Below are 14,485 nucleotides of genomic sequence, written 5' to 3'. Positions count from 1 at the left end.
AGCTGCGAAATACTAAGGGTAAAATGACCCTCTTGGGAGTCATCTACAGGCCCCCAAACAGTAGTCTGGATGTCGGATGTAAGTTGAATCAGGAGCTGAAATTGACCTGTGGTAAAGATGTTACTACAGTTGTTATGGGGAATGTTAACATGCAGGTAGACTGGGAGAATCAGGATGGTATTGGACCTCAAGAAAGAGACTTTATGGAGTGCATCAGAGATGGATTCTTAGAGCAGCTGGTGCTGGAGCCGACCAGGGAGAAGGCAATTCTGGATCTAGTATTGTGTAATTAACCAGAATTGGTCAGAGACCTCGAAGTGAAGGAGCCATTGGGAAGTAGTGACCATAATACATTAAGTTTCAATCTGCAGTTTGAGAGGGAGAGGGTACAGTCGGAAGTGACAGTACTTCTGTTGAATAAAGGGAACTGTGGAGCTATGAGGGAAGAGCTGGCCAAAGTTCAATGGTGCAATACCTTAGCAGGGATGACCGTGGTGGAACAATGGCAGATATTTCTGTGTATAATGCAGAAGTTGCAGGATCAGTTCATTCCTAAAAGGAAGAAAGATCTCAGGAGGAGGCATGGGTGGCCGTGGCTAACGAGGGAAGTTAAGAAACATATAAAGTTAAAAGAGAAAAAGTATAACATAGCAAAGATAAGTGGGAAAACAGAGGACTGGGAAGCCTTTAAAGAACAACAGAGGATTACTAAGAAGGAAATACGCAGAGGAAAAATGAGATACGAAGGTAAACTGGCCAATAATATAAAGGAGGATAGTAAAAGCTTTTTCAAGTATGTGCAAGGCAAAAAAATGGTTAGGACTAAAATTGGGCCCTTGAAGACAGAAACAGGGGAATATATTACAGGGCACAAAGAAATGGCAGAAGAATTAAATGGGTACTTCAGATCTGTGTTCACTGGGGAAGACACAAGACTGGGGAAGACCCTGAGGTAGCAGTGACCGAAGGACCTGAACTTAAGGGAATCTGTATTTGCCAGGATTTGGTGTTGGAGAGACTGTTAGGTCTGAAGGTTGATAAGTCCCCGGGGCCTGATGGTCTACATCCCAGGGTACTGAAGGAGGTGGCTCGGGAAATTGTGGATGCGTTGGTGATTATTTTCCAGAATTCAATAGATTCGGGATCGGTACCTGAGGATTGGAGACTGGCTAATGTTATACCACTTTTTAAGAAAGATGGGAGAGAGAAAGCAGGAAATTATAGACTAGTTAGTCTGACCTCAGTGGTGGGAAAGATGCTGGAGTCTATTATAAAGGATGAGATTACGGCACATCTGGATAGTAGTAACAGGATAGGACAGAGTCAGCATGGATTTATGAAGGGGAAATCGTGCTTGACTAATCTTCTGGAGTTTTTTGAGGATGTAACTCTGAAGATGGATAAGGGAGATCCAGTAGATGTAACGTACCTGGACTTTCAGAAAGCTTTTGATAAAGTTCCACGTAGGAGGTTAGTGCGTAAACTTAGGGCGCATGGTATTGGGAGCAAAGTACTAGATTGGATTGAAAATTGGTTGGCTGACAGGAAACAAAAGGTAGTGATAAACGGCTCCATTTCGAAATGGCAGGCAGTGACCAGTTGGGTACCGCAAGGATCCGTGTGGGACCGCAGCTTTTTACAATATATGTTAATGATATAGAAGATGGCATCAGCGATAACATTAGCAAATTTGCTGATGATACAAAGCTGGGTGGCAGGGTGAAATGTGATGAGGATGTTAGGAGATTACAGGGTGACCTGGACAAGTTAGGTGAGTGGGCAGATGCATGGCAGATGCAGTTTAATGTGGATAAATGTATGGTTATCCACTTTGGTGGCAAGAACAGGAAGGCAGATTACTACCTCAATGGAATTAATTTAGGTAAAGGGGCAGTACAGAGAGGTCTGGGTGTTCTTGTACACCAGTCAATGAAGGCAAGCATGCAGGTACAGCAGGTAGCGAAGAAAGCTAATAGCATGCTGGCCTTCATAACAAGAGGGATTGAGTTCAGAAGCAATGAGGTGCTTCTGCAGCTGTACAGGGCCCTGGTGAGACCATACCTGGAGTACTGTGTGCAGTTCTGGTCGCCAAATTTGAGGAAAGACATTCTGGCTATTGAGGGAGTGCAGCATAGGTTCACAAGGTCAATTCCTGGAATGGAGGGATTACCTTACACTGAAAGACTGAAGCGACTGGGCTTGTATACCCTTGAGTTTAGAAGACTGAGAGGGGATATGATTGAGACGTATAAGATTATGAAAAGATTGGACACTCTGGCAGCAGGAAACATGTTTCCGCTGATGGGTGAGTGCCAAACCAGAGGACACAGCTTAAAAATACGGGGTAGACCATTTAGGACAGAGATGAGGAGAAGCTTCTTCACCCAGAGAGTGGTGGCTGTGTGGAATGCTCTACCCAAGAGGGCAGTGGAGGCCCAGCCTCTGGATTCATTTAAGAAAGAGTTGGATAGAGCTCTCAAAGAAAGTGGAATCAAGGGTTATGGAGATAAGGCAGGAAGCGGATACTGATTAGGAATAATCAGCCATGATCATATTGAATGGCGGTGCAGGCTCGAAGGGCTGAATGGCCTACTCCTGCACCTATTGTCTATTGTCTCCTGCTCCTTGGATGCTGCCTGACCAGCTGTGCTTTTCCAGCACCACACCTTTTGACTCTATGACTGGGTTAGAAAATATAAATCTTTTATTCAAAAAGAAAGAAATACAGAGCAGTTAACTTACTATCTATCATAAGTAAAATGTTAGCAATTATTATTAAGGAATTTGTGGCATGACAATGTAGGTTTTGAAGTAGTCAAATAGAGCCAGTACGGTCTTGTGAAGGGAGAGAACATATTTCAAAAATTTGTTAGAATTATTTCAGAAATAATATGAGTGTTTGGATAATGGGGAAATGGTGGATGTACTTTTTCTTATATTTCCAGAGGCATTTGATAAAGTGTCACATTAATATTTATTGTAGAACATAGGAGCTCATGGTACAGGGGTTAGCATATTGACATGGACAGAAAATTAGCTGGCTAATAGTAAACAGAGAGTCAGCACAAATGTGTTTTTTTTTTCAGGTTCTCATGATGTAACAAGTGGCGTGCCTCAGGGTCAATTCTGGCATTTGAATGATTTACAATTTACATCAATGACATAGATGAAGCAGTAGAAGACACAGTTACCAAAGTTGCTGATGACATAAAATTGGAAAGTAATTTTCAAGGAAGACATAAGGGGGCTATAAAAAGAGAAAGATGGTTTAAGTCGGTGGGCAAAGATGTAGCAAATGGAGTATAATGTAGGAAAACATGAAGTGTTTCCCTTTTAGCAGGAAGAATAAAAAATAAAACATCATATCAAAATGATTAGAGATTGCAGAACTCTGAGAGACAGAAGGATGCGTGACAATCAAAAGTTACTGTGCAGATGCAGCATATAGAGTCATAGAGGTGTATAGCATAGAAACAGACCCTTTAGTCCAATCTGTCCATGCTGACCAGATATCCCAACCCAATCTAGTCCAGCCTGCCAGCACCCAGCCCATATCCCTCCAAACCCTTCCTTTCATATACCCATCCAATTGCCTTCTGAATGTTGCAATTGTACCAGCCTCCACCACTTCCTCTGGTAGCTCATTCCATACACGTACTACCCTCTGATTGGAAAAAAGTTGCCCCTTAGGTCTCTATTATATCTTTCCCCTCTCACTCTAAACCTAGGCCCTCCAGTTCTGGACTCCCTGACCCCAGGGAACTTTGTCTATTTATCCTATCTATGCCCCTCATAATTTTGTACACCTCTATAAGATCACCCCTCAGCCTCCGACGTACCAAGGAAAACAGCCCCAGCCTGTTCAACCTCTCCCTATAGCTCAAATCCTCCAACCCTGGCAACATCCTTGTAAATCTTTTCTGAACCCTTTCATATTTCACAACGATGGCACAGTGGTTAGCACTGCTGCCTCACAGCGCCAGAGACGCCGGGTTCAATTCCCGCCTCAGGTGACTCTCTGTGTGGAGTTTGCACATTCTCCCCGTGTCTGTGTGGGTTTCCTCCGGGTGCGCCGGTTTCCTCCCACAATCCAAAAATGTGCAAGTTAGGTGAATTGGCCAAGTTAAATTGCCCATAGTGTTAGATGAAGGGGTAAATGTAGGGGAATGGGTCTGAGTGGGTTGCGCTTTGGCGGATCGGTGTGGACTTGTTGGGCTGAAGGGCTTGTTTCCACACTGTAAATAATCTAATCTAGTCTTTCCAATAGGAAGGAGACTAGAATTGCACACAATATTTCAACAGTGGTCTAACCAATGTCCTGTACAGCCGCATCATGACCTTCTAACTCCTGTACTCAATACTCTAACCAATAAAGGAAAGCATACCAAATGCCTTCTTCACGATCCTATCTACCAGCGATTCCACTCCAAGGTCTCTTTGTTCAGTAACACTCCCTCCGCCCTTACCATTAAGCATATAAGTCCTAAGATTTGCTTTCCCAAAATGCAGCACCTCGCATTTATCTGAATTAAACTCCATCTGTCACTTCTCAGCCCATTGGCCCATCTGATCCAGATCCTGTTGTAATCTGAGGTAACCTTCTTCGCTGTCCACTACACCTCCAATTTTGGTGTCATCTGCAAATTTACTAACTGTACCTCTTACGCTCACATCCAAATCATTTATATAAATGACAAAAAGTAGAGGACCCAGCAGCAATCCTTGTGGCACTCCACTGGTCATAGGTTTCCAGTCTGAAAAACAACCCTCCAATATATTTAGGAAAAACAAAGAGTGTGCTGCTGGAAAAGCACAGCAGATCAGGCAGAATCCAACGAGCAGGAAAATCAATGTTTTGGTTATGAGACCTTCATCAGGAGTGAGGCTGGTGGCCCAAGAGGGCTGACAGATAAATGAGAGAAGGAGTGGGCTGGGGGTAAGGTAGCTGAGAATGCGATAGGTAAATGAAGTTGGGGGTGAAGGCGATAGGTCAGAGAGGAGGATGGAGTAGATAGGTGGGAAGGAAGATGGACAGGTAGGACAGGTCAAGAGGGTGGTGTCCAGTTGGAAAGTTGCATCTGGGATAAGGTGGGGGGAGGGAAAATGAGGAAACTGGTGAAATCCACATTGATCCTATGTGGTTGGAGGGTCCCAATGTGGAAGATGAGGCATTCTTCCTCCAGGCATCGGGTGGTTAGGGTTTGGCGGTGGAGGAGGCCCAGACCTTGCATGTCCTTAGTGAATGGGGAGTTAAAGTGTTCGGCAATGGGGCAATGGGATTGTTTGAGCGTGTGTCCTGGAGATGCCCTCTGAAACGTTCTGCAAACTGGAGTTCTGTCTCCCCGATGTAGAGGAGACCACATTGGGAGCAACAGACATAGTAGATGATGTGTGTGGAAGTGCAGATAAATCTCTGACAGATGTGGAAGGCTCCTTTGGGGCCTTGGACGGAGGTAAGTGGGGAGGCGTGGGTGGAGGTTTGCAATTCTTTTGGTGGCAGGGGAAGGTGCCAGGATAGGAGGGTGGGTTGGTGGGGGCATGGACTGAACAAGGGAGTTGCAGAAGGAATGGTCTTTATGGACCATGGATAGGGGTGGGGAGGGAGATATATTACCTAGTGCATTCTCAACTATCCTCCCCACCAGCCTCATCCCTCTCCCATTTATCTCTCAGCCCCCTTGGCCCACAAGCCTCATTCCTGATGAAGGGCTTATGCCCAAAACATCAACTCTCCTGCTCCTCAGATGCTGCCTGACTGGCTGTGTTTTTCCAGCACCGCACTGTTCAACTTTGATCTCCAGCATTTGCAATTCTCACCTATATATTTGGGAAAGCTAATATAACTTTATCATTTGCTGCAAGGCTGAGTGGATATAAAAGTAGAGATGTTAAGCTTCAGTTATACAGTGCACTGATGGTTCCATAATGTGAGAGTCTGTATACAGTATTGCTTGTATTATGGAAAGAAGGACGCAAATATATTCAAAGCAATTCATAACAGCGGTAACCTTATTAAATTATGTGGAGGTGCCAGTGTTGGACTAGGATGTACAAAGTTGAAAATCACATATCACCAGGTTATAGTCCAACAGGTTCTTTTGGAAGCACTAGCTTTCAAAAGTTTGCTTTGAATTCTATGTCATACGATCTTACAATCCATAACCACCTGATGAAGGAGCGGCGGTCAGAAAGCTAGTGCTTCCAAATAAACCTGTTGGATCATAACCTGGTGTGTGATTTTAACCTTATTAAATGGTGGAGTAAGCCCCAGGGACAGGATGGCCTACTCCTGAGCCATGTTCCCTTATTCAGATATTTGTGTTGAATGGGAATGTAGTTCAGATACTGAGTGGGGAGAGTTGGTAATTTTACAAATCCCATTAATGCAATGTTCCCAGGCAGTTAAAACTGGAGGCAAAGAGTTAAGATGAACATGAGGGGTCATGATGTCTAAATTTAGGATGTATTTAGATTAGATTAGATTACTTACAATGTGGAAACAGGCCCTTCGGCCCAACAAGTCCGCACCAACCCTCCGAAGAGCAACCCACCCAGACCCATTCCCCTACACCTCACACTACAGACAATTTAGCATGGCCAACTCACCTAACCTGCACATTTTTGGAGTGTGGGAGGAAACCAGAACACCCGGAGAGTGCTCACGAAGACACAGGGAGAATGTGCAAACTCCACACAGACAGTTGCCTGAGGCGAGAATTGAACCTGGGTCTCTGGCGCTGTGAGGCAGTAGTGCTAACTACTGAGCCACCATGCCGCCCATAGGGTCATAAAGTCAGAGATGTACAGCACAGAAACAGATCCTTCATCCATGGTATCAGATATCCTAAATTAATGTAGTCTTATTTGCCAGCATTGGGCCCATATCACTCTAGACTATTCCTATTTATATATCCATCCAAAAGCCTTTTAAATGTTGTAATTATACCAGCCTCCAAAACTTCCATACACACACCACCTTCTGCATGAAACTGCGCCCCAAGGTCTCTTTGTTCAACAACGCTCCCCGGGACCTTAACATTAAGTGTATAAATTCTGCCCTAACTTACTTTTCGAAAATGCAGCACCTCACATTTATCTAAATTAAACCCCATCTGTCACTCCTCAGCCCATTGGCCCAGCTGATCAAGGTCCAATTGGACTCTGAGGTAACCTCTTCACTTATTTGATCACGTGAGATCACATTTGGAACACTGCAGGTAAATTCTGATCTCTCCATTTCAAAAATGACTTTCAGGTGAGAATGGAGAAGAGGGAACAGCAACATAATTGAATCCCACACACAAATGAATGAGGGAATATTGAGCATCGAGTTAGAATTGTGTTGGAACAGTTCTGAAGATGAGTTGTACCAGACTGGAATCAATATGTTAGTTTCTTTCTCCACAGATACTGCCAGACCTGCTGATTTTTTCCAGGAATTTCTGTGTTTGTTTCAGATTTCCAGCATCTGTAGTATTTTGCTTTAGTTATGATGTGGAAGTGACAATGTTGGACTGGAGTGGACAATTTCAGAAGTCATATGACGTCAGGCTATAATCCAACAGGTTTATTTGAAATCAGAAGCTTTCAGAGCACTGCTCCTTCATCATCTGATGAAGAAGCTTGTGATTTCAAATAAATCTGTTGGAATATAACCTGACATTGTGACTTCTGAATTTGCTTTAGTTAGAATTGTGCTTTTATTATAAGCACTTACATGTATGCATTTTTCAAATCTCATCAAAGTCTGAATTTGAAAGTAAGAGTACGATCATTTTCCTGTGTAACATTTTTGAATTTTCCATTTAATTTTAGGCTGGGATTTACTGGCTAAATTTAATGGATCATTACGTTACGGACTGGATTCTCATTATAACAGCTCTCCTGCAACTCATCGGTCTCAGCTGGATCTATGGTCAGTCAATCATAAAAGAGACCAAAACAAATAAACATATTAAATTTAAAGTACTTTGTGAAAATTAAGGTTTCTTTAATAAAATCAGACCAAATGAATCAGATGCTGGCAGACGTGTATCAGAATTCACTTGCTCTTCCTGACAATGAAACCTAATTAGTTCCAGAAACCCGCATGAAACACACAACATCATTTTTTTGCATCCTTCACTCAGGATCCACTTGTTTTTGCTGGATTTCAGCCAATTTTACTACAGTCATTGTCTTGTTAATTGCTGATACTTGTATTATTGCACAAATCCAAGATCACATAGGGAGTTTATCTTTCTGCTGTTAGATTGCTTCACAAATATGTGATGTACAAAGGTTCCTGACTGACCTTCAGTAGCAGTGATAATATTAGCAGCCCTTGCAGTTACTGTGTGTTTGTTGTATGTAGTGAGGCAGCACAGAGCCCAGACTGTGTAAGTATGAGTTTTATAGCAATATAAGTACTTAAGACAATGAGACCATAAGACAGAGGAGTTGAAGTAGGCCATTCACCCCACTGATTTTGCGCCACCATTCAATGAGGTCATGGCTGATTTGACTATCCTTCACTCCACTTTCCTACCATTTCCCCACAATGTTTGATTCCTTTACTGATTTACAATCTATCTTACATGAATAGACTTATATACCTAGCCTCAACAGCACTCTGTGGTAAAAAGAATACCACTGCACTCTAAGAGCAAAAAGTCTTCCTCATCTCTGTCTTAAATATGTAACCTCTTGGTTGTCAGGAGATGCCTTCTGGTCCCAGACTCTAGCATAAGTGAAAACAGCCTCTATTCCTATATCTGATCAAGCACAATCGTTAACAATCATATACTTTTCAAAATAGATCGCCTCTTATTCCACAAAATTCAAAAGAGCTCAAGCCCAAACTACTCGCACACTCCTGAAAAGAAAATCTCTCCATATCCGAAATTAATCTCATGAACCTTCTTTGGACTGCCTCCAAAGCCAATATATTTTTTTTGAGGGGGAGATGATGACCTGATGATATAATCGCTGGATTGTTAACCCAGGTACTGCCTTAGGGATCCAGGCTCGAATCCCATCATGGCAAATGGTGCAATTTGAATCATAAAATCTCTGCAATGTGGAAGCGGGCCATTTGGCCCAACGAGTGCACACCAACTCTTTGATGAGCATCCTACCCAGACCCAGACCCCTACCCTATCCCCGTAATCATGCATTTCCCATGCCTAACCAGCCTAGCCTGCACATCCGTGGACATTATAGAGGAAATTAGCACGGCCAGTCCAACCAAGCTGCATAACTTTGGACTGTGGGAGGAAACTGGAGCACCTGGAGGAAACCCATACAGACATGGGGAGAATGTGCAAAATCCACACAGACAGCCACCTGAGGCTGGATTTGAACCCAGGTCCGTGGTGCTGTGAGGCAACATTGCTCACCACTGAATCACTGTGCTGCCCCGTTTTATTGAATTCAATAAAAATCTAGAATTAAGAGTCCAATTATGACCTTGAATCAATGTCAATGATTGAAAAAACCCCTCTGGTTTGCTAATGTCCTTCAGGGAAAGAAACTGCTATCCTTACCTGGTCTGGACAACATGTGACTCTGGACACATAGCAGTATGGTTGACTCTTAACTGCTCTCTGGGATGGATGATAAATTCTACTGAGCCAGTGGCATCCTCATCCCATGGAGGAATAGAAACTGTTCCGAATATTCCAGCCATGGTCTCACTAGTGCCTTGAACATTTATAACAAAGCTTACCTATTTTTGTATTCTGTTTGCTTTGATATAAAGGCCAACTATCCATTTTCCTTCCCTCATACCCATAAAATTTAAAGGCCAGGCTTTTCAGATTTAGGCACAAGGAACCCCTAATCCTTCTGTGCTGCAGCTTTCTGCAGTCTTTTCAGTCAAATAATATTCAACTCCTCTATTCCTCCCGCCAAAGTGTATTACTCACATTTTTCCACTTTATATTCTACCTGGCTAGTTTTTGTTCTTTCACATAACCTGTTGTATCTCTCAATAGAATCTTTGTGTCATCCTCACCAAATGCCCTCCCACCTATTTTTGTGATCTGGAAACTTGGTGATTGTATATTTACTTTCTTAATTCCAGTCATAATCGAGGCCCTAGCTCTAATCTCTGTCATACAGTTACAGGTTGCCATCCTGAAAATATCCCCACTTTGGGTGGCACAGTGGCCCAGTGGTTAGCACTGCTGCCTCACAATAATTTTGTGTTGTTTTGTATCTTGAGGACCACAATAGCACAGAATTGCTGAGCTGAAACCAATAGCTGAGTTCTGTAGCCATGAAGATGGCCTCAACCACGATCTTGGTTACAAGTCGTACTACATGTGACCCCATTACACTGTTCTGTACCTGTAAGATCTTCCTTACTGTCCAGTTTTGACACCATCACCTTGATAACTTATTATGATCTCTCTACCTTATTTAATGTGTACAGTTTTGGATTAGTACTTGTTACTTTGGTTAGACCCTCGGCTTGTGACTCTTATACCTACCATGTTATTCCAGTCATTTGGTTTGTCTCCAGAACTACCTTATGAATCAGATTATAGATCATCCCTTCACCTGCTATTCAGCTGTTGACACTTTATTCACACCATCTGACACTCTTGATCACCTGCAGAGACCTATTATTCAACACTCCACTCACACCACTTGTATGATATTTTGATTTCTCTGATTATAAACTCTGTGTCTGTGTGCTTCTCTTTACTTCACCTGATGAAAGGGCAGTGCTCCGAAAGCATTTGATTTCAAATAAACCTTTTGGACTATAATGTGGTGCCATGTGACTTCTGACCTTGTCCACCCAGGCCAACACTGACAGCTCCATATGTTATGGTTACAACTTCATTAAAAGCCCATTAAGTATCCATACAAACACTGTCAGTCTAGAACAACCCTACAGTGTTACTTATATTGATCCCAGACATAGCAGGCAGGCAGGGGGAAGGAGTGTCCTGCCTGATGGGTAGGGATCTAAAGGTTCTACTGCATAGCGTGGTGTTGAAGTGGGATTTCTTCTTACCCCTGGATTGGTAAGATCAGGGCATGACATGACAACCTGGTCCGAGGTTGCCACCTGGATCAGTGCAATCTCAGCCATCTGGAGGAATACCCAGCAGTGAAAGAAGGAAGTCAATGATCTTCTCCACTTTGCTAGTAAGTGCTACCATGTTTGTTATCTCACCCTCACCGTAACTCTCTTGCTATACCCACCTTCCACTGAGTCTCATGCCCTACCAATCTCACTACAGCTTGCAATCTGTCCCCCTCCGCTCACTCACACCTACCCCAATCCCAGACACCATTAATCCTGCAGTCCCTCTGCACTGCTTGTTCACTCAGGATACCTCCCAGCTGCACCTACAGTAACAATTGGGACACGTCCTTTCATCTCCATTAATACCTGCCTCTGTCTCATTTCAGGAAGTAAGCAGCCCACAGTAGAGCAGAAAGACTCAAGCCAGGTGGTGGGCTGACCTTCATTCAGTTCCTAACCCCTTACGTGGAGTAAACACTAATGTTGACCACCCTGAGCAGCTGGTTGCCCATGTCTAAGCACATGGAATTGGTATCAGAGACTGCCCATGACTTACTGTGCCAGCACCCCATTACACCCTCCTTGATTTGACAGAGTCCTGTTGACAACCACAACAAGATTCCTTCCTTTGTGTCTGCACTAAATGGCAAGGAGCGACTGGAATAATATCCCTGGCTGAGGTAGCAAACACACAAAGGCAAAAGGCAAGGCAAGGGAGAGGTGTTGTGAGCATCCAGGCCAGCTCAGAATGAGTGAGAATTGGGACAGCAAGTGACCAGCCTGGAGATGCAGCCTGGGTTCATGCTCTTGGGTGTGCTGGCCGAGGCATTACAATGATAGTCACTGGGGCAGACTGTGGTGCAGTACTGAAGTGTAGAAATTTTCTGAGATGGCCCAGCAAGATATTAGAGACTGGCACATATCAGATCCAATACCATGAATGTAAAGTGTATGTGGCTGGCATCCTTGGAGTATTCTCTGAGACCTCAGTGCCCAATATTTAGGTCATTTGGAGCAGGTAACAAGCTGAATTCACGAGATCCTCACTCTAATCTCCAGGTCAAGTTTTCTCAATGTTGAGCTTGTTAGGTGAGTTTAAGATAGGAAGCTGAATATTAGTTAGGCGTGTTGTACCATTAGCTTGCTGCTTAATAGGGAATAATCCCATTAATTAGGAACTCATCACTGCTGAGTGACAGATTCAGCTCATTGCTTACTGAAAGAATAAAAAAAAATGGTCTTCCCGACATCAGAATTGCTACAGTTCTCATCCAATTCTCAAATAAACCTTGCCAAGCTCACATCATCCAGATCCCGACAAGATACTGCTGTCGATCTTCTATCAGCTCACCAATTCACTATCCATGGTCATACTGTACACCCAGCACAATGGGCTCTCAGGTTATTAAGGAGCCTCATGTGTGGTACTATCTCAAATGTTTGAGCTGATCCAATATAACTGGATTTCTTTAGGAATCCAGCAGCAACCACATGTTACAGCTGCAACATATCACCTAAGTGGTCATTTCTATTGCATTTAACTCAATGGTGTATTTTATAAGTTTTAATTAATTACACTTATACCCCTGTTCTTTACATTGGAAACACCCCACTCTTTACCCTTCATTGGTTTCTATCAGTATTAAGCGTATCCCTAACAAGTGATTTGTAATAAGATTAGAGAAAATTAGCCTATTTTTGCTGTTGTTCACATGTTTCTATATTTAGGGTTTGTTATGAACTCTTCACTTTCATATTTTACAAGTCCTTAGCAGAAATAGACCCATTCAGCCCCTCAAGCCTGCTCCACCATCAATACGGTCATGATTGATCTGTTTGTGTTTCAAATTCCAAGTTACCTTCATCGCCCAAGAAGAACTCATTCCAGGAAAAGCTTATGTTTCCAATTTGTGCTGGGATGGACAGACCCTTGTTCCTAAAATGGGAGAGAAAGATCAATCAGTTGGTGACAAGAATCAATTTCCTTATCCTGTTTGAAATCTGGAGCAATCCCTTCTCTGGGTTAACCTGTTCATCAGTGCCACCCTGTACAAGATGAACTTCAACAGTAAACAAGCTGCCCTAAAGACAGGACAGAGTGAGTGATGGTGTCTCTCTTCTTCCTTGTTGTTCACAGGGACAAACAGATTCATCAAGGACATTGAGATGATGATTGGGGAAAGGACTTGGCTCTTCTGGCTGTGGTGGAGAATGTGTTGGATTCTGATCTCTCCGTGTTTGCTGGTGGTAAGAAGCTGTTACACATTATTTTGATTTAAACTGAAAATACCCAATCTCTCATTCTGCTTCTGATTTAGTTTTGTATCTTATCCACATTCAGGCAGTCTTAATCTGGTCCTTGACAACACTTTCCCCACTAAGATATGGATCTGTTGAATACCCTGTCTGGTCAGGAGCACTGGGCTGGTGTATGACCATCTTCTGTATTATGTGGATCCCCATCATGGCTGTGGTGAGAGTTGTCCAAGCTGAGGACCCCACCTTGTGGCAGGTGAGGGACGCTTTGAAATCTTTTAAAGATTAAGGAACAGAGAACATAAAATTAGGTTTTGGATCATGATAGATGCAATGCAAAGCACATTGTTTCAAAATCAAAATGTCTTTTTGTTGTCCTTTCACTTATGCTCAGTTCAGTCCACCGTGATACCATCTTGGTTCAGGCACTAAAGCTGGAGTGGACTGGAAGTAGTATCTGTGAATGTTTGAATATACAACTAAAAGAAAGTGGATCGGTTAGCTCAGTTGGTTGGATGGGTGAGTTGGTGATGCTGAGTGATGCCAATCCCTGTACCAGCTGAGGTTACTGTGATGAACTCTCCTTCTGGAACTCTCCCCTTGATCCTCAGGTTAAACCACCATCAATCACCTCGCTCTCTGTTGAGAGAGCAGCCCTGTGATCTGATAGGACTATGGTTATTTCAATGTTACAAAAAAACATAATTTATCACATTTATGCAATTAAAACAAAGATAGGTTTTAAAATAATAAAAGAATTGCACTATTGGAACACATCACAAATATGAACATATCAGGGTGTTGCAATACCTTGGAAAATGCAGGTCACCTTAATTTAACAAATATAAACAAAAGGTCCACTAAACTCGATATTTTGTATTTCAGTCATGGATCACAGATTGTTAGGTTGATTTCATTAAATTCTCAATCAATTCATACACTATTTATGCACCTTACAAAGTTGGAGTTTGGACTGTTTCAAAACTATCTCTCAGTTTCAGAATGGTGTCTTCTGCATTGCAGATCTTTACGTTTGTCTGGTTGTAATAACAAGTAGTGGCATTAGGTGGTGGGATTCAGTAGTTTTTGAATAAAGTCCACGTGGAACAATTCCTGGTTTCAGTACAGGTTTGTCAAGATCAATCTCACATTTTGTTTCTTCATGCTTTCAATGAGAGAAAAGGCAGGGAGACAGTGAGTTTTGAGGAA

The 14,485-nt window shown here is 42.8% G+C and overlaps 1 protein-coding gene across 1 annotated transcript in view; it reads left to right on the top strand.

Annotated features, from left to right (window-relative positions):
* The window catches only part of LOC132820040 (sodium- and chloride-dependent neutral and basic amino acid transporter B(0+)-like), a 169,232-nt gene extending 155,294 nt beyond the window's left edge, over window positions 1–13,938 (top strand). The window contains exons 14-17 of the mRNA XM_060831960.1: window positions 7,816–7,915; window positions 13,158–13,267; window positions 13,362–13,532; window positions 13,888–13,938. Of these exons, the coding sequence (XP_060687943.1) occupies window positions 7,816–7,915; window positions 13,158–13,267; window positions 13,362–13,532; window positions 13,888–13,938 (432 nt within the window). The remainder of the gene's footprint in view (window positions 1–7,815; window positions 7,916–13,157; window positions 13,268–13,361; window positions 13,533–13,887) is intronic.
* The last annotated feature ends 547 nt before the right edge of the window (window positions 13,939–14,485 follow it).

This window comes from Hemiscyllium ocellatum, chromosome 11 (genome assembly GCF_020745735.1).
Source record: "Hemiscyllium ocellatum isolate sHemOce1 chromosome 11, sHemOce1.pat.X.cur, whole genome shotgun sequence".
In the NCBI taxonomy this organism is placed as follows: domain Eukaryota; kingdom Metazoa; phylum Chordata; class Chondrichthyes; order Orectolobiformes; family Hemiscylliidae; genus Hemiscyllium; species Hemiscyllium ocellatum.
Note: the sequence above shows the minus strand (reverse complement) of the source record. Positions and strands in the feature narration are given on the sequence as shown.